At 40.7% G+C, this 19,424-nt stretch overlaps 1 protein-coding gene across 4 annotated transcripts in view; it reads right to left on the reverse strand.

The window, feature by feature from the left end:
* Positions 1–19,424, reverse strand: part of unc5a (unc-5 netrin receptor A) — a 128,692-nt gene that overhangs the window by 38,382 nt on the left and 70,886 nt on the right. For all 4 annotated transcript variants that reach the window (XM_020639452.3, XM_020639451.3, XM_020639454.3 and 1 more), the window contains exons 3-4: positions 2,895–3,038; positions 1,141–1,244 (exon numbers count right to left, since the gene is read on the reverse strand). In XM_020639452.3, the coding sequence (XP_020495108.1) occupies positions 1,141–1,244; positions 2,895–3,038 (248 nt within the window). The remainder of the gene's footprint in view (positions 1–1,140; positions 1,245–2,894; positions 3,039–19,424) is intronic.

The raw sequence follows: 19,424 nt of genomic DNA on the forward strand, positions 1-19,424 counted from the left end.
GACAGACATGCTGTGGACTAGACATTAAACATGGAAAAAGCAGGGAGGTACTTTTAATTTCGATGCAATCAACCAGACAAAAAGCAGAACAGATGTAGCTTAGTATGGTACTGTTAATGGGGTGAAATGAATCTAAACACCCTACTGATTTTAATGTTGATTGTTTTTTTGACAGGAAATGCAGCTTTTATTTGGTAGCTGCTGGATATCTCTGTAACTGCAGGGTGTCTGCGAGCTTAACTGATAAAGCTTTGTGTATTTTTTGTGCCCTCCCCTAGAAGCCAAAACTGATGTTATTCTTTTTTGGTGTACTCTTAGATTGGCTTGCTTGTTTTCTTGCTCTCACTTGACCTCGCACCGTCTGGAGAGCGGCTCCGATACGGCAGCATTGTTGTTGGTATTACTGCCAGTTCCGGTGCTGCATATAATTGGGCTTTCTTCCTCTTGTACACTTTCCCTGTTTTCTCCCATTGTGACTTCTGCTCTGATGTTCTTTTTCTGTTGAACCGCAGTTGGCACCTGCTTTCCCGTTTCTCTGCAAACTGTCCCTACAGTGCCGAGCTGTGATTGGCTACTCTGCTGCTCCTGGTGTCTGGGCTGTCTGAGTGGCTGGCCTTAGCTTCTCTTGTGCTGTTATTAGAGCAGTTAGTGCCTATCTGGGACCGCAAGGAAGCAGACGAGGTGAAACAGCTGGCCCCAGACTGGTCCTCCGCACATAGACGCTCACAATCAAGACACGAGAGAGAGAGAGAGAGAGAGATGAGAGGACCAAAAGTGTATGAGACATGCAGTACATGGAGATATAGCAGAGAGATAGAGATTGAGATAGGGGAAGAGCGAGGCAAATAGTCCCATTAATTATGCATAGGCCTTTAGAGATGCCAAACGGGGAGTTAAGCCTCCAAGCCTATCCTGAGTGATGTGACGAGACAATGTGATATACGGCTTCCCAGAGATGTAAGATAGATAATAAATCAATAACGGCGAATAATTAGGAGGTGTAATTCATCCGTCTGTTCTCTGGTGGAGCAGGGAGAGATGATCCTGAGCTACTTTTTGCTCTTTTGTCCTCTTGGAGAGGAAAGGGTAGATGGATGCTAGATGAAGTGCCTATAAATATCTCCTGTATCCGTGTATCACCTCAGCTTCTGGCACTCCCTCGGGGGGATGGCAGCGCAGTAACACCTCCTGGTCCAACGCCACCTCTTTACCCTGCGGCTCCTCCTCAAAGTTCTTCCTCAGGTCTAAGGGAAAAAAAAAGGTGCAGAGAAAAACAACCAATTAGGATACTTTTAGGGGCTGATGTGGTTAAATTTAGAACATACATCCACAAAACTTAGCCTGGTGATGATTTATAAATGTTCCACTTATGAAATGTCCACCCATGTCACACTCCAGTTGGCCCCTAAGCCAAACAGGGATCAGTGGCACCAAGCATGTTGCTTATTACAGGCTGCCTGGATGGTTCAGGGATGCTTGTCTGCTGCCAGAGGGGCCCGGCATCAAGCAAAAGCAATTGCATTACCCCTCCCACCTCCCCACCCACTCTCCCCTCTCCAGCCTCCATCCTCCATCTGTATGAGGGCTTGGAGCAGCCACATGAAAAACAAGGCCTTGAGGCGTCTGGACAAGAGCTCCAGCAAGCCTGGCTGACTGCATGAGGCTTCAGATTACGTTTCACTGAATACGCTTACTGTTGCAACAAGTCTTGCCACATATCTGTCCATAAACCCAGGCTGTGAGTTGCACAGGTAAAGGGCAATTTATATCTGGTGAGCTAGACAGGCCACTGATAGCTGAAGGGTTGGTGCAAATGTGATGTGTTCACCCAGGGTTTGACTCAGAGCAAAGTAATGTGTTATTGTGCTGCGAGCCACCGGTGAATTCCTTTAAACAGATGTTGAGCCTGTCTTGACCAATCATACGAGAGAAATGTTAAGACAAGCAGAGAGTTTTATGACGTTTAATTTAATTAAAGCTGAAACAATTGGACTGGAGGAGACTTAAGATGAAACAGTCCTGGAAGCATTAGTGTGTGTGTGTGTGTGTGTGTGAATACCATGAATGTGAACTGGTGTGTTTAAACCCATTAGAACCAAAGTGTGTGTGTGTGTGTGTGTGTGTGTGTGTGTGTGTGTGTGTGTGTGTGTGTGTGTGTGTGTGTGTGTGTGTGTGTGTGTGTGTCCTTATCTTACATCTAACTGACTTTGTGGAGCTCTCAAACAAGGTTGGATAATGAATGTGTGTTTTCAAAATGTCTGGTGGTTTGGAAACAGCGCTGCGTTCGGCTCTTTTCTGGAATAATGCATATTTATGTTTGAATTAATGGGCAGAATGCTTTAAAATACTCAAACGTAAAATGGCTTCTTCTAATAAAGCTTTTGAGGCTGCGGCGGGGGATATGTCTGTGTTCCCCAGACAGATTTATGATTGCAGCACAGCAATAAATTTCAAATCTGTTTTTATTCCAGTTACTTTCATAGGGATCATTGCTGAAACTCTGTATCCAGTGAAAAATATGCTCATGAATACTCAAATTTAGAGCTTCATTTTTTTCAAAAACTGCCTTCATGCAGATGCATTTTCTCTCTGTGTCTTTCTGCCAGGGTCGGATATTTTCTTCGTATAAGTAGATTCGCAGAAGATGATTTAGCTAAATTATAATCACAGTAAAACACTGTGGTGCATCAGATCATAATGGCCTCTGGGCTAATTGCTAAATGGAAGTTAATTTCTCTCCAACCACCCAAAGTGAAAAAAATCTTCTCGCTAACATCCTCTTATTACAAACTGACATGCAATATGTAAGCACCTTGTTAGGCAGGCTTTCTCACTTCTTACTAGGCAGGCTTTTGGTTTTTTAATGAAGCAGTGATGGTAGAAAAAGCACTCACAAGCAATCCTGATGTATGCTTTCTGGCTCTTCTGCGTTCCAGTGGTGCTCCAGGCGACACACTGACACCAGTACTCATCCAGACCGAAGATCTTCTCCACCTGCTGTCTGGTTATGTCAATTGTCACCTTCATGATTGGCAGTGCTGCAAAGCAAACAGAAATAACCGTCAAATTGTTGAACGTTGAATCCGAACGAGCGCCATCAGCTCATTTGACAACAGGCAAGAAGGAAATGACCAGGAATAAATATTTCTCCACAGAAGGAAAACAAACAAGCTGAAATGAATCCTTAAGCGCATTTTGTACCTTGAACTAAACCGGCAAAGTAATTTAAAAAAGCCGTGCAGGATAAACAGGCAGAGAACCATAATCATATATAAACAGGAGTGCTTGTTAACTGAGGAGAATGAGGAGAGAGCCTCGCAGCTATCCTTGGTGTAATTTGGAGGGCGTTAAAACAGCAACAGTTGGAAAGAAGAACGAAGCGCTAAAAAAACCCAACAAACAAAAATACTCAGAAAGACCTCATCTCTATTATTAAACCTAGGAGGGGGGGAAGAGTTCACAATCTATGGCACATTTGTAGAGAAGTGTTGATAAAGAGATGCTGCTGTGCTGAAGTGCAAAAATAACTTTTTCTTTTCTTTTCAAGAAGAAAATAAAGACAATCCTTCTCTAAACAGTGAAATTGGGATCAAATCCATTCTGCTTAGCCATAAAGACAATATAGTGTTGTCCAAGTCCTGTCTCTTTCATTTCATTTTCCTTTGACCTTTTATTTGGAACCTGTAATCCAGAGGTTTTTTTTTTTTTATTGAGCTCCGACCTTGATCCCCACCATGTGTCCCACTTTCTCTTCACTCTGATGGAGAGATTGTAATGTTTTTCTTCATCTTCCACCGCTCTCTCTTTCTGTCTGTCTCGTCTTTTCTCTGTGGAGAGAAGTGTTGAACCTTTCATATGAACACAGGACATTTCACAGTCACAGAGGACACATCTCTGAGACTGACAGAGTCACACACAGTGCTGTATATTTAAGCTTCACCAGAGAGCCGCTCTTCAGCTGCCATTTACATAAAAGCACTTTTTGACACTCTCACACTCCCCTCACACACTTGATCTGTCTGCGATGATCATTTCCAGCTCCAGACTGAAGCTTGACTAAGTGGCATCTATCAGGCCATCAAACCCATACAGCAATTGCATAAAGCACTTGTGCTGAAACAGAGTATTCATCAAACTAAAACTGGGAAATTTGTCGTAAACAATTTGAGGCAAACTGTGCTTGAATCTGTAGAGGCAGTGGTGACATGTGCTGTCTGGCAGAGAAGAGTAGTGGCTTCATTGCCCGCAGCAAATTGGCGATAAGTAGCAGTGAGGGTCACCGGCAGACCCCCCGTGTATTAGCAACTAAATGCGGTAGATTTTGCTATATGTGATCACAGCAAATGTGAGTACACAAGCAGTGAATCCTGCCCTGCAGCGCCACTCTGAGCATCAACAACACCACCCCGTGCTGCGTGCAAGATATGAGCAGCATGCGCCACTACCTTCCTCACTCACAGCTAATTCAAAAAGAAGAAAACAGTGATATATGTTAGCTTTGTGCTCATGTTAGCTTTAATAATTCAGCTACTAAACTTAAAAAAACATTGGATTTTAAAATGAAAGGCTATTGAGGAATTCACTCCACTGTCTTTTTCTCTCTTGTCTAGTTTGTGTGTGCGAGTGCGCGCGTGTGAGTGCGTGTGTGTGAGTAAAGTTAGGCGAGTGTATGGCAGAGGCTGAGAGAGCACCTAAATGCTAAAACAAATGGCTAAAGTAACAAAATGGGCACTACACAGAATGAACAAATGGAGCATGAAGAAACTCTCCCTCTTCCTTAAAATAAGCGGCAGGGCAGAATTTTGCTTTCCCCTTACAAGAACTAAAATATTATGCATCTTATACAACATTGAACTTCCCTTTTTTGCATATACATTTTGTGTACTCTAAACAATAAATCAGCCACAGCATTGAATAAAAGTAATGAGAGTAAGTGGCTGCAGCAGCAGGGTTACAGTTTTTCTTGGTACATATAGTTTATTTACAGAACATAGCAGTGAGCAATTTATATCATATACACCAGAGAGAGATTTGGAATGGGCCTCTTACGTTATTATTGTTTTTTTATTTGTGTTTTCCTGCTGTAGTCTCTTAAATAAAATCTTTAAAAGAAGGCAAAGCATGCTATGTATGGCTGTATGAGAGCAACAATAGTGCGGTTGCAGTTTGGAGGAAATAGAGAAAGATCTGTCTGAAAATGCCCTCAGACTTGAAAGCTTAATGATGCTAAATTCAGAGAAAATGTGAGCCTTGGAAACATTTGATGGCCCTGATTTAGACTGAGCTCCTAGCAGTTTATATGCATTTATGTGGATTTGAATAAATATATTTGAATAGATACATTTAAAATTTGGCATTAAGCCATGTTTGGTGCTTTGTTTGGCTCTACTTACAGTAGACATTTATTTGATTAATGCAAACCTGCCTTCTTCTCTGAGCTGGTGGGTGAAAGGAATAAAGATCAGTATGGAGATACAAAGCATGAACAATAGCAACCTGAGGTGAAAAATCCAAAGAGGAGCCATTTGAAGCTGTGCTTGCTGGGGTAATTGCATTCTGTTTCTTTATCTCTTCCTGTCTCCATAATTACCTGGTTTCTGTGTCTGACACCTTCCAGTAACTCTGCTGTGAGTCACTCTGTCCAATTTCTCAGCAATTAATAAGTAGGACAAAATAATCTCATCACTTAGGGAGCAAAATAGAACTTTATTTAGAGCAGTTAATAATAATTGGACATACTGCTATGTACTGGTGTTTTCCCAAAGTCTTCTCCATTGGGACAGCAGTAAGTAAAACAAAAGGGTTACACACAGCACTTAAGTATGACCAATACAACAAATTGATAGATGGAAAGCTGTGTCTTTCTGCAAACAGAGCACTGACACATTTATGACTCAATTATATCAATATCCATTTTTTTAATATGCTCAGCTGCTTCCAAGGTGTCAGGAGCCAAAAAGAGAAAGAGGAAATGTACACCTCCTTTCCTGAAAAGATTCAGAGCACACTCTCAAGAATCCCTGTTAAAGGATAATTAAAACATGACACGATTCCCCAAGCCTTCGTTTTGATCTGCAGCCCATTTATAAATGAGTTCATACTGTATCCCAAACCTCAGTTAAATGACTGTGAATTTTTAAAGGTTGATTATGTGATTGACACAGTAAGAGTCCTGGGCTTTCAGCTTGAACCCTGGAGAATTCATTTTTATTAAAGAGCCATTGGGCATTGTACTGCATTGAACTGTACTTAGAGATTTTGAAAACACACAAAGCCAAGCTTTGTTTTATTGAAATCAAAAAAGACGGACTGATAACCAGACAAAACCTACATACATGTAGAGTCTTAATGCACTTCTATGATTTTTTTATGAATGCAGATATCTGCTATACGCTTAAACTAATCTTGCTTCATTTATGTCTTTACAATACTGTTATCTAGACTTAGAATACATTCTCTATTGATATTTGTTATTACTCTTACAGGTCAAAGAAAAGGCTATGAAACGAACATCAAGATGACGAGCAGGTTTGTGACTCTTCATCTTCTGGGTCAATTCAGACTAATGAAAAACAGATTTCTCCAAAGTTAACCCATCAGTGATGTGGAGGGTCATAAAGAAGTAAAATTGAAGATAAAATAATAATATTTTCTATCCAACATTTTGAGTCCAACCCATCAGTTCAGTTAATCTTTGTCGGCTTGTTTGTTCAGTTTGGTTCCTCCAGGTATTCGGGTTAAGTATTGCAATAACCCTACCTATAGTAATTTTAGTTAACTTGATCTGATAATTAATGACAAAATATGAATTTACTTGCTAAGGAGTAAGGACATGGTCTTCTGTCCTTTGATTGCCAATTCTTGTGTCTCTATTTTATGAGATAAAGGGTAAACAGAAAGAGAGTTTATACCTGAAAATACTAAGATAGGGTTTTGATATAAATTACTTATTGCTGTTCATAGCCTTAAACTGTAACTGAAGACTTGACAATTTGTAAATATATACATATATATTTACAAAACTGACTTTAAATGTATTTAACTTTGGAGGAGTGACCAGCCACTCCTAAAGAACATTCCAGTGGGATTCAGCTCAGAGTGTGAAGCACATGCAGAGCTAGAATCTAATAGCAGCTTTAATGAAAGCGCAGGCTGTGGATTCTGAAGCGAGCTCAGAGACTCCAAAACAAGTACACTTTTCTGCCTCAAGACTTCCTGAGTTTTAACAAATGAAACCGAAGAAATAAAAGAGAACTCAAGAGATGTAGAGTGGCTGAGTTCATGAATAAACTGACCTTACTATTGTATGATGGAGCATGTGCAAGGCCTTCAGGCAATGAAGTATAATACAAGCTATTACTAGATCCAGAGTCACACACTAACACATACACAAAGGATGCATCTACCTTGACTGAACTGAGATTTTTTTGTATATCTGCTGCAAAGACAAGATTATTTACATATGCACTACACTCAAATGGAAAAAGAAGATTAGAAAGGGGAACAAGTTGTACTGCGAGTCTAAAGTGTGAGTGTGTGTGTGTGTGTGTGTATTAGGGTGGGATGAATTTTCCCCCGAGCCAACAGGGGCTCAACACACACAGGGTAAACATCATTGGACTCAATCCCGGGTGAGTCGATATTGGACTTGTCTGAGCGCGGGACTTTATTTTTCTCTCCCTCTCTTGTTTTCGTAGGCTGTGACCTCAATTCCATAGGGGTCATTTGCTTATCAAAGGCAAGGACTGGAACTTGCAGGTCCTGAGTGTGTGTTCATTGAAACCAAGGAAATTCAATTAGGCGGCATCCCTACTGTGTGTGAGGCCAGGATTCATCAGTGGATATAGGAGGATTAGGGTGGGTGACTCTACATCAGGGGATTTCACAATTCCAAGGGAGAGAGTTCACAATGGTTGAAAGGGAGACATCACAGATGAACACTTTAAAGACTGCACTGTCTGCACATGACGGCAACCAGTCAAAAGCATACTTTAAGTGTTTCATTTCCTCCTGTGGTTCTTCTTTGTAGCAGATGTTATAAGTTTCATCACTGGACTCACCAGTGCCCTGAGCTTCTTTTCAAGGAACCAACAATGTGCTCTTCCTCAGACCAATTACTTCCCCTTTTCTAGAGTTTCTAAAGTTTATTACCAAGCCAATCTATCAAAACACAACTTTGGAGCTCAACTGCCAGTTCAGGCCAGTAAACAAGCAGTACCATCCAGTGTTGAACATGAATTCAGTGCAGATGTTCATAAACTGTAGTTCCTTAAGTGTCCACTTGGGGTTGGCTCCAAAAGCCCAGGAATCATGACTATATGAGTCCATATTAAAACTCCTATCTTTAAAGCAAAAAATACATGTTCACAGCCTGGTACAAAAAACGGTTTGATCTCTATAAGTTTATATCTTTATCGGTAAATACTGTACGACAGGGATTTTAAAAAAATCCTTTGCTTCAATTATATTCTGGTATCATTTTAAATATGATTGAGCAAGATGGGGGTGTTACAGCCAACACAGATTTTAATTTGGTGTACCTCAACACCTGTTATTACACTGACTGAAAGTTCAGTATAAAGACCGCAATTCAAAATAGGGATCGCCATTGTTCGGCTTCATAATTCCTTTTTAGAAACCAAGAGGTGACACCACTGAGACTTTGTCCATGTTTACTACAGTCTAGGCTAAAACACTGCTATGTCACAATCTGTCCATTACTTCCGTGTGCAAATAATCCAAAGTTAACCCTAGGTCACAGAGCCAAGGACATAACTGCTTTATCATCAAGTCTTCAGACTTTCATTACCATGTAAAGCAGTGCAGTGATTGGTGGCCCATGAGCAGAACTGAGAATGGCAGGTGGCGCCATAATCGTCTGTCTCCAAACAAGGATAGCGTGGCCTTCTGAGTGAAGCATGGCTCTATTAAAAAGCGAGAGAGATGGAGCAGGGGAGGGAGGAGGGAGGCAAAAGAAGCCCTGAGTTCACAGAGAATACTGTAGTAGGGCCTCCCATTCAGGGCTGTTGGTGAGGTTGCGACTCAAGTCAGTGGGACAGCGTTCTGGGTCAAGGCTCTGCCTCTGGTTATGACCAGCTTTTCAAGAGCTTCTTTTGATTGAGCTGTCCATTTTCCACAATGAATGCACGCTGCAAGGCCCCTGCTGATGCTCTGAATGTCGTTACAGATTATTCATGGCTGACAAACAGGCGAGCAGATAGTGCTCCAATCAATCCGCGGCTAGGTTCAGTCCAATGCCAGTCCAAGGAGACTCAGGTGGAGCCGGGACAGTGAAGTGAGAAGAGCAAATGATGCAGGACAGCAGAAACACCAATGAAAGTCATGCAGGCCTGTTTTGAAATTCTGGCTCTGGCACTAACTGTTTACTCACAGAAAAAAAGTGTGGGTGAGATTTGAAGTGAAACTGATTGAACTCAGAAATAGGTTTGATAATGATGTACACACTTTGCATGCATCAGAGGAGTGACATCTTCACTCCGTAAGAGATTTCAGCGACATACTTATCACTCCAACAACAGCATGCTTAGTGCACACAGGATATCACAACAATGCACTCATAAATGACACTCAGGTTGTGTTTTTTAGTTTCACAGGTGTTCACAGGTTTGGAGCATGATAATGAATTAATACAAAACACATCTGAATGCTTTCTGTGTCAACAAGCACTCACACATCACAAGCCAGATTTAAAAACAAGCTGTTCATTAATATTTCCTGTTTATATATAGTAACCAGATGCCCTAGAAACGCCACGACTGATCACATCAAATGGACAATCATTTAAAGCAATGGATTTTTCTATTTACACTGTCCTCCCATAATTAGTTTGGCTAACCTTTCCTTAATAGCGTACGCACACACAGAGACAGTGCTGTGATTTACCTCTGTGCCCTTACCAAAGAGCCCTGGTTGTAATTACTCTCCATCCAATATCCTGACCCTGCTGATTGGCAAGAGCAACGCAATGTTCTATATGCCACAGTCTTCAAGGCGGGTGTGACTGGGACCCGCTCCTTTATCTCAAGCACACACCTTGTCCTACCTGGAATGAGAACACATCAGAGGTGAAGGCCCTGAGCTCTTTGCCTCTGCCTCCATTACATTCTGCAGAGTGGGAGAATCTGATAGGACGTTACCCACATGGAAGCCCTGATAATTTGCCTGGGCTAACGTGTTTGTCTCCACCTTGTCTGACACGGCCTTGGGCGCCGAAGTAAATAAGGAAAACGGCTCCAGGTAAGTCAACCCAGTTTCCATCTGGTTGTAGAGCCTGCTGTGTCGTACAAATTGTATTTGGGTTTATCCTGCCTCATGATGGCTTTTCTCTCAGAGCTCTGGCTGGCAATGTTGTCTGAGTTAGCAGGAAAGAGGTTTTTGGTAAGCTAATGAAGGTTTGTGGTCGATTGGTAAATACTCAACCCAACAAACAGCAATCAGTAAAAAGCCTGGAGGTACACATAGAGGCTAAGAAAGTCTTTCTACAAAACTCAGAAACTTCTTTCTACATCATTGAAGTGCTACAACTGTAAATGAATACTTGTAATAACGTTTTCTAATTAAGGATAATGACTCCTTTTGTAACTTACATAATGTTTCCATAATAAAGAAAGTTCTAATAGGCACTCATTAGCTCTCTACCTCTAATATGCATGTTATATTAGCTATCAACACCCGCAATCTCTCAAAGCAATCTGTTATTTTTTAGATTACATTGTTCAATTTACAACTTTCTATTGCTCTCTTTTTAAACAGATCAAACTAATAGGTCTTTCAGGACTATTAACAATTATCATTCTGAACACCTTTGTTTGAAAACCAGGTGGCAGTATTTGAATTTCATGAACCAGCAATACGTAGGTAATTAATTACAAACAGGATACATTTGAACAATAAGTGAAGTGCACATTGTAAGACAATCTTGCTAGATTCAGGAATATCTTAGCAGGTACCTTTTAGCTTCACAACTAACTCAAGTTCTTCCTGCACACAGTTTAGCAGTAAATCATTGCGCAACCTTCCTGCATTACAGGAAAAGAGTAAAGAAGGTTGATAAAGAAATGTCAGAGCCAGACAGTTGTGCCTTGTTCACTGACCTTAAACATCAGGAGAAACCTGAAAAGGTAGTCAGTGTAAACATTGGGCTGTGATGCAGATACAAAACTGTTGTGAAACTCAACCCATTTCTTCAAGATGTAGGAAAAAGTAATACCCTCAAGTCATTTTCTTTTAACAGCACACAATTGTTCATAAACTGTAGAAAGGTAGTGGGCGTAGTGATCATGTTGCAACACAAAAGGGGACAGGGTGGAACATCTCTGTTACATTGCAACAATGGTTGTCAGACTGCAAAGGCAAAAAGAGGAAGCCACACCTTTAAGTATATCCTTCTTGATCATTGATTTCAACCTTAAAATGGAACGTCATTTATGGAATTACGGGAGAAAGACTTGAAACCAGCAGTTGAGACCATAAAAATATATTTAATCAGACTAAAAATCTAATGAGGGGTTGGGACTATTCTTTATTGGTCTTATAATTTAATTAGATTTGTAGACTAATTTTCAAGAAACAATCTTTTAGGAATTGTGTTCATGTAACATTGAAGGAGAGAAAGACTTAAACCTAAGACTAATTAGGAGTGTTGTTTGTCTCAACGATTTAAAGAAGAACAAAAAAAAGCAATCTTTAGCCACAAGCAAGAGCGTCGTCTCCTTTTACCGATTAAACCCACAGTAAGTCAATTTTGCCACCAATGGGCCCTCAATCAACACATTAACAAAAGATGACATCAAGGCTGGCAGTGAGTAATTTACTGACCATGATGAAAACAAACTCCGAGTTGACCGTAGTCAAGACTAACGGGAAACCGAATTTCCCTCTGGGATTAATAAAGTATTTCTGATCCTGAAAAAAAACAGACTTGAGGAAGAGAATATGTTTACTGACGATGTATCATCAAGTATAATTTACACATCTTTTTTTATCATAGCAGCACATACTGCAACAGTACGGCAGTTTTCAGTTGCAGTTCCCTCTTCCTTATTTAGCAGTCTTTGTAGTAACATTCAGTGTTTCCACGGCAACGATAAACATGTTGTGTCTTTCGTGGCAGCCACCGCAACAAGACACATACGGTTTCAACTATAGAAATCTTTTTCCATATTATCTGACAGTGACTTTGTTTGTAACCAGGAAAGTCATCCCCAACTGGATATTATGAAGGTTTTAGGACCTTCTGCTTTGGCTTAACTGTAAAACCAGACACTTCATCCATTCTAATACAGTCTATGCTCTCAGGCAGACAACAACAGTAACCTACCTGTTATGTCTCCTAAAATAGGACACACAAGGTTAGTCTCAAACACAGATTCTCGCTGTAGCCTTCAAGATATATGTTTAGTGTGCTTTAGATCCTTTGAGAATTAATATTATCATAATGTTGTATATCTTGTAGTAAAAATCCCCCATTTGACCCCAGCAGCTACATGGAGTCTACAAGGTTCTCAATCCACTTCGGACCACGTTGTTCAGTCGAGATCTGACTATGTGCCTCATGAGGGGATGAAGTGCTGCAGACTGAGCACGGATTGAGCCTTTAAATATTCATTTCTTTGTTCAGATGTGATTGTATCAATTATTAACACAGTTGATGCAAGACACAAAGAATTGTGGACTTTATAAATAACCTGACGGTAAAAAAAATGGAGAAAATGGAATGAAAGTACAAAAGGGACCCCTGGGCTTTGTTTGACAGAGTTACCATTCTGGGATCTAGTGTTAGCTGGTAGAATAATGCGGCAGATATAGATCCAGAGATGATGAACAAGAAGGAGATAGTTTACAAGAAATAGGATGTTCCATGTTATGCAAAAAGTGCTGCAACACATTTTTTTCCATTTTCCATTACACATTAATGCAATCATTATCATTATAATTTTCTAACAAATGAAAATGAATCTATTTCTGTAAAGTGTCTTTATTTTAATTTTAATTACCGTACTATTCTATGGAGTTGAGGATGAGAAAATAATACATTTACAAATATTCAAAAACCTTCAGATATTCAATTTACCATGACAGACAACATCTCGTTTGAAAAGCTGGAAGGAATGAGTAGTTGTCTCCTCACTTGAAGTGATTACATTTAATTTGAAACACAAACAAACCTAAAAGAAAAAGGAAGAAAATACTCAGCTGACAACAACAACATGCCAATACTTGTTCCTGTTTTATTCCCTTTTCATATATTCACTTGAATTGTCCTGTGATTGGACACTTGAAAGTAAATATCTGCCCTTTGACTTCCCTTTTAATACTTGTTTGAGATCTCTAGAGAGAGAGTAAAAGAAGAAAAGAACAAACATCTTCAGAAAAACAAACTCTTGTCTAAAACACTGGAATGGATGAATTATTAATCTACAAGAGCATGAAATCCACCAGATTGCTTCCTGATGGCTCAGAGACAGGACGGCTGCTCTTGTTGTTGTCAGCACGCCTCATTGAACAGCAGCTCCTGTGAAAAGGTTTCCTTAAACACATGTGACACGCCTCTCCATTTTCCCTTTGTGTGTGTTTGTGGTCAACATACTGACCACAACATACTGAATCCAGAAGTGTTGTATTTGTGCAGGAGCCTGCTGATAACTGACTTGGGTTTTTATTTCCTGAAGCATGAGGCATAACTGGTATTTCTTTCTCTCCCCCACCTGACCCAAAGTCCAGCACATCTTAATCTAATCTCTAGTCTTTTTATTAAGACTGTGCAGAGAAATGTGGAAAAAAAAAAAATTAAACTATTCAAGTGTTGTTGCCTTTGGTTAGAAAAGCAGCATCCCCCACAAAGTAACTTTATTTGCGGTTCTTCCAGAGAAAAATCTCAGAGCTCTCTTCATATTCTAGACATGAAGTCTTACAGATAGGAGTTATTATTCTCTTACGGTATGAAATATTTTTTTTTTACTACAGCACTACTGTCCCATACTTCCTGCAGCTCCAAGTTTAAAAAGGAGGAAACAGCAAGCTGATGTTTGTTCCAGGAGTGTGTAAAATACCTTTACTGAAAGCCCCCTTTGGGCCAAACACACAAAGCATTAACTGTCAGCTACTGAGTTCCTCTGCCTATCAAAAATCTCCATGGACTATTTAGCTGTCAGCTCCCTCACTACAGCTCCCAGATCCCCCTATTTTTAAACGAGTATGAGTCGAGCAGGAGCTGATTGACACCACAGACTCCCACTCTGTCTCTCTCCATGTGCAAAATGCTTACGTCTTTTATTTCCAAGGGACATGGAGGTAGGTTCAAAGGTAGAAATATATTAGTGAAAACATCAAATGAGGAAAACAACAATGTTTTCTGGGTATGATCAGTAAATCAGAACTGGTTTACCAGCACTTCCCTGCCCCCAGTTCCGAATCCCATCGTGTTGAATAAGCTCATTTTGAGTCACATCTTGAATCCAAGCGCATTTGCAAATTCCGCCTCCATTTGCTCAACACAAGGGCAGCACAAGTGGCCTGGGTAAAGCATGTGCCACGTTTCTTTGTAGCATATACACACCTCATTTTATTCAGATGTCTCGGTTAGGGCGCAAAAGGCCTAGAGCTACTTGTAGACGAATCTGAGCAAATATGTCCATGTAGCTCTCACCACCAGCAGCTTTCCAATGTACACACACTAGAGTGAGCCTTTATAAATATATTGTATTCAAAAAATTGGATTCAAGGAACTTGAGGAAGTCTCAGTCCTGATGCAGGGAAAATAACTGTACACTTTGTAGCTGAAGAGAACCAGCAATATTATGCTAAAATGGTCAATTCAACTAAATCACACAGATTTTGTAAAGGATTTTGCTGCACATACAACTGCATGCACTACACACACAAGCAACAGAAGTAGGTGTCAAGTCTGTGTTGATAAGATGTCTGTTTTGCAAGTCCAGGAATAAATAACTTAGACTGTTTTGAAAGACAGGCAATCTAACACCACTGAATGCAGTTAGACTTCCAGCAAGGGCAACGCTTTGTGAGACTGACAAACACAAAATCCCCTCAGAGAAAGCCGAGCGGGGATGAAGCAGGATATTTTTGTGGGAGGAAAAAGGCTGTGAGCGTGGGAGATTTGCCAGCCTTATTGTTTGACAAAAGGTAATTATCACTCACTTTTGTTCTACTAATTGCAGATAATATTGAAATACACAATTCCTGCATGTCAAGACTGACTTTGAAGGGACAGACCCTTCATGCTCCAAATTTCCAAATAATAACACAACTCACACAAAGAGGGAGACACTGAGAAGTGTGGCCTTATTACCAGACTATCGGCGGGATCAATCAGCACAGCTGGTTCGTTTTTAATTCTGCCCGCCTCACTTTCCTCCCACTGCTCCAAACAGGCTTGCAATTGTCTCAAGGCCAGACAAACACAAGCTTCAATTAAATCCACTCTGACTCCCTTCTCACTCTGAGGGGTGTTGTGTGTGAAAGGTCTGCCTCCACACACAGAAACGCACGTACACGGACGCAGCCGCTGTGCTGACCTGACTGAGAAGCCTCATAGAATACGTTGGCAGATGTGTCACGGGAACAATTCACCTTGCCATCTGTTTTCAGTGTTTCATCGCCAAATCCTACCCCCGCCGTCCCGCGATCAAGGACAGGATGAAATACAAGTCCCATTATGGGGAAGCAGCTAATAATGAATTATCAATTAGTCCCTTTGGCTACTGATCGATGCTTAGCAGGTGTTACAAGGCCATTTCCTTCCTTTAAGACTATGTTGTCCTCTTCCCCCTTGATTCTCTTATTTCCTTCTGGTTATTAGATACACAGGTTATCAGGGTTTGCTTCAATTGCAGCAGGACTGTTCTTCTACATTCCATTAAAGATCATTTTTAATGAGTGTTTTGCGGCTTCAGGATCATTACGAAGCATCTGTCCTGAAATCACTTAAATTCTGACAACGAGACGTCAGCGAGCGTCTTGCTGCTTTCACATTTTACTAAATGTCATGCATGCAAAAGGACCTGCTGTGAGTTAAGGTAAAGCTATTTATCATCCTCCTTGTTGTTGACCTATACAGGACTGAGAAAAAAAGGGGAGAAAAAATGTGTAATACAGCAGCAGAGAGAGAGAGAGAGGGGAAGAGGGGCGGAGGTTGGTGTGAGAGAGGTGATTGGCTGCTATAATACTGCAGATAAATATGGAGGAATTAAAATAAAGGTTACAGATCATCTCAGCTTAGCCTAGCTTATCTCCCTCTCGGATCAGAAATTAAATATGTCATCACATTACAATCCAGGATCTAGTCAATCAGGGAATACATATTTTATATAAATGAATCCTCCCTGTTTTGCAGACCCAAGGGGTTAGTCCTGTGGTGCCTGAACACATTATTAGTTATATTCAGAAAAGCGATAGACGGTTTTAAAAGATTTACTGACGACGTCATACGCGGTATTTAGACTTTAAAGGCTTGGTAGAGAACAGAAGCTGATGCAGTGGCTTATCGGAGGGGTTTTATTCTCTTATTGGGGATTGAATTGATATGTGGAGAAGTCAGGAAAAGGAATATTAAAGACTTTATTAGTAGGATGTTTATAACTCTACTGTAAACACTGAAGAAATCTCTTTTATAAAGCACGAGGAAGATCTGTAGCGTTTGATTGTTCTCTCCATCATCTTCTGTTTCCATTGTCGAAACCTTGTCGACATCCGGTTCAATCAACAAAAGGAAATATAATCTCTCTCCCATCTTTATGAGGCGGTTGCAGAGGTTTATTGAAATAGGAATGTGAAATGCATGTATTTTCCACCTGAGAGGTTTTGCTGCAGAGGTGACAATGCGACACGAGGATCAAAATCATTTCCATCAATGCTGGCAGATGAAATGCAAACACAATCAAATCAGTCGGGCCCATACAACAATCCTCCGCTCAAATGCCAATCTCCCTTCTGCTCATCATGTGTCTGATGAGAAATCATAGTGTGGTGGAAACTCCTAATCTATGCAAACACACTGTCAGCATTGATTTGTTCACAGAGGATATGTCTTTATTAGGACTCGCCAGGCGTCTCCGCTTCCATAAAGGATGACCTGGAACAGACGGGGAGCTGACTGAGGCTTTGGAAGCAGTTACAGACATAACAATCGAGATAAGTTACTGAGGACAGGTAATGAGAACCGATAGACTCAGGGATGGATCAATATTGGACATTGATACCAGGAGGGGAAGGACAAATTGTGACATCTTTTTTCCTTTCCATGTTCAAAGCAGACAAGTGTGCGAGTGCGAGTGTTTGTGTAGGATAACTGGTGCGTGTTATATTTGTGTGGAATTCCTTCACAGAATACAAAGAAGTGTCAGTATTTTTATTCGTAAGAGCGGCATGCACACAGGTGGAGCTGCACTTCAGTCTTCCCCGCAAAGAATCGGGTTCAATAATCAGAGTTGGTCTGATGAGGGCAGAGGTCTTGCCTGCTGTAGACGGTTATCCACATGTCATGTTGTCTTCCTCCGGAGCTTTGAACACAGAGTGCTCTGACTGAAACATGTCTGCACTTCACACTTTGGTCAGTTATTAATTTAACACCACACGGTTCCTTTGACGTCTGCCTGAACCTGCTGGAGGAGTGAACATGTTGGAGTTTGTTGAAAATTGCCTCTGCTGTGCTGGACCAGAGCTGTTCGTCTCTGAAAAATGAACTTTTCTGATGTGTAGCAGTGAAAGCATTATTGATACGCCTTAAGCTCCCTCTGATCAGTTTGTTTTCATGTTTGATATCTTTTAGTGATGAAAACATGGAGAGAAATCATTAGTGCTGAGGGAATCCCTCGACGTTCACACCACAGATATCACAGCAGCAGACCAAAGGTTGCTTCGAGTGCATCTGTGATCGGCCGTGCATATGGAAACAGGCTGTTTGACTTTGATCTTCTTCTGACTTAAGAAATCTCCAAATCCTTTTGCTCAGCGCTTGTCATATGTCTGAAAGACAGGAATTACAATGTTGCATTTTTCAACACGTCAAAAAATTATTTCTATTACTACAAAAAAGACAAGGGTGTCCTATTTTTTAGGTCGTTATATGTTGGGATTTATTTGATCATTTCAAAGTTTTTTGTTTAATTTAGTGAATAAAACAACAAATCAATGTGGATTGTCACACTGATGCACAAATGATCAAAAAGGAAATGTATTTAAAAAGCAGCTAGGTCTACTTGATTTGAACATTAGAGAGCTCTGTATATATCATCAATTCATTCATTCTGTCATACTGCTCAGCCTTATTTAAAGGAATTAAAAATATATATGTACTATACAACAATGTACTGAGAAATTATTGTTATTAGGCTGCATGTGATTAGTCTGACCTTCATCTTAAGTGCTTCCACAGCCTGAAATCTTCCTCAGTTTCTTAAAATCTGAGATATCTCAGTTTGTTTTGTCTATGAATTTACATTAAATTGCTGCAAAAGTTGTGTTCCAGTGCAGAGGGAATCATTCAGAATTCCAATGTGTTGGTCTGTTTCATTTCTTTGTATATTGGTCATATTTTCCCCGGATTTTGCTGACATGTTTAACTGATTGTTAGAAAGTCTAGTAAGTCCAGGGTTCAGGAAACATTTCTAACAACAGCAAGACAAACTTAAACACCTGTGGAGTTGGGGGCGCTGGTGGCGCATTGGCCAGTGCGTGCGCCCCATGAAGGGAGGCTATAGTCTTCCAAGCAGGCGGCCCAGGTTTGTACAAGCCTGTGGCTCCATTCCCGCATGTCCTTCCCCTCTCTCTCTTTCCAGCTCTATCCACTGTCCTATCTCTCCACTAAAAGGCACAAAAGCCCAAAAATAAGTATTTAAAAAAAACAAAAACACATGTGGAGTTAAAACAGTTTGCTTATATGATTTGGCCGTTTCATTCTAGTATTGAATGCTTCTGTAAGTGTTTCTGGGCTTGATTGTTGACGGGCCACTCATCCATCGAAGCCTTGAAGAATAATAATCATGTTGAACTGAAAACTGAAGAAAACACATCCTCTATCTCCAGCAGTGACTCTTGACTCTGATGTGTCTACAAGCCATTTCCTCCATTTTACTGTCGGAATTAAGATCATAAGCTTTATCCACAGCTTGATTTTAATTTACATTACAAAGGAACAGGGATCCTTGATGAGAATCCCAATCAGATTGAAGGGGGATTAGAGGGATCCATCAGTAAACTCCTCGGGGCAGCGCTGACATTAAACGGCACAAGTGTTTGAGAGATCGATGTGGATTTCTTCAAGCAGCCGTACCTCTGGACATCCTCGTGTCCTTCATATCTGGTCAGCCCCGCCCCTCATGTGACACAGTCATCATCAAAGGCAGCAGGCGCACAGTGTGATGTGGGGGCCTTGGGGACTTCAC

Source organism: Labrus bergylta, chromosome 9 (assembly GCF_963930695.1).
Source record: "Labrus bergylta chromosome 9, fLabBer1.1, whole genome shotgun sequence".
Classification (NCBI taxonomy): Eukaryota; Metazoa; Chordata; class Actinopteri; order Labriformes; family Labridae; genus Labrus; species Labrus bergylta.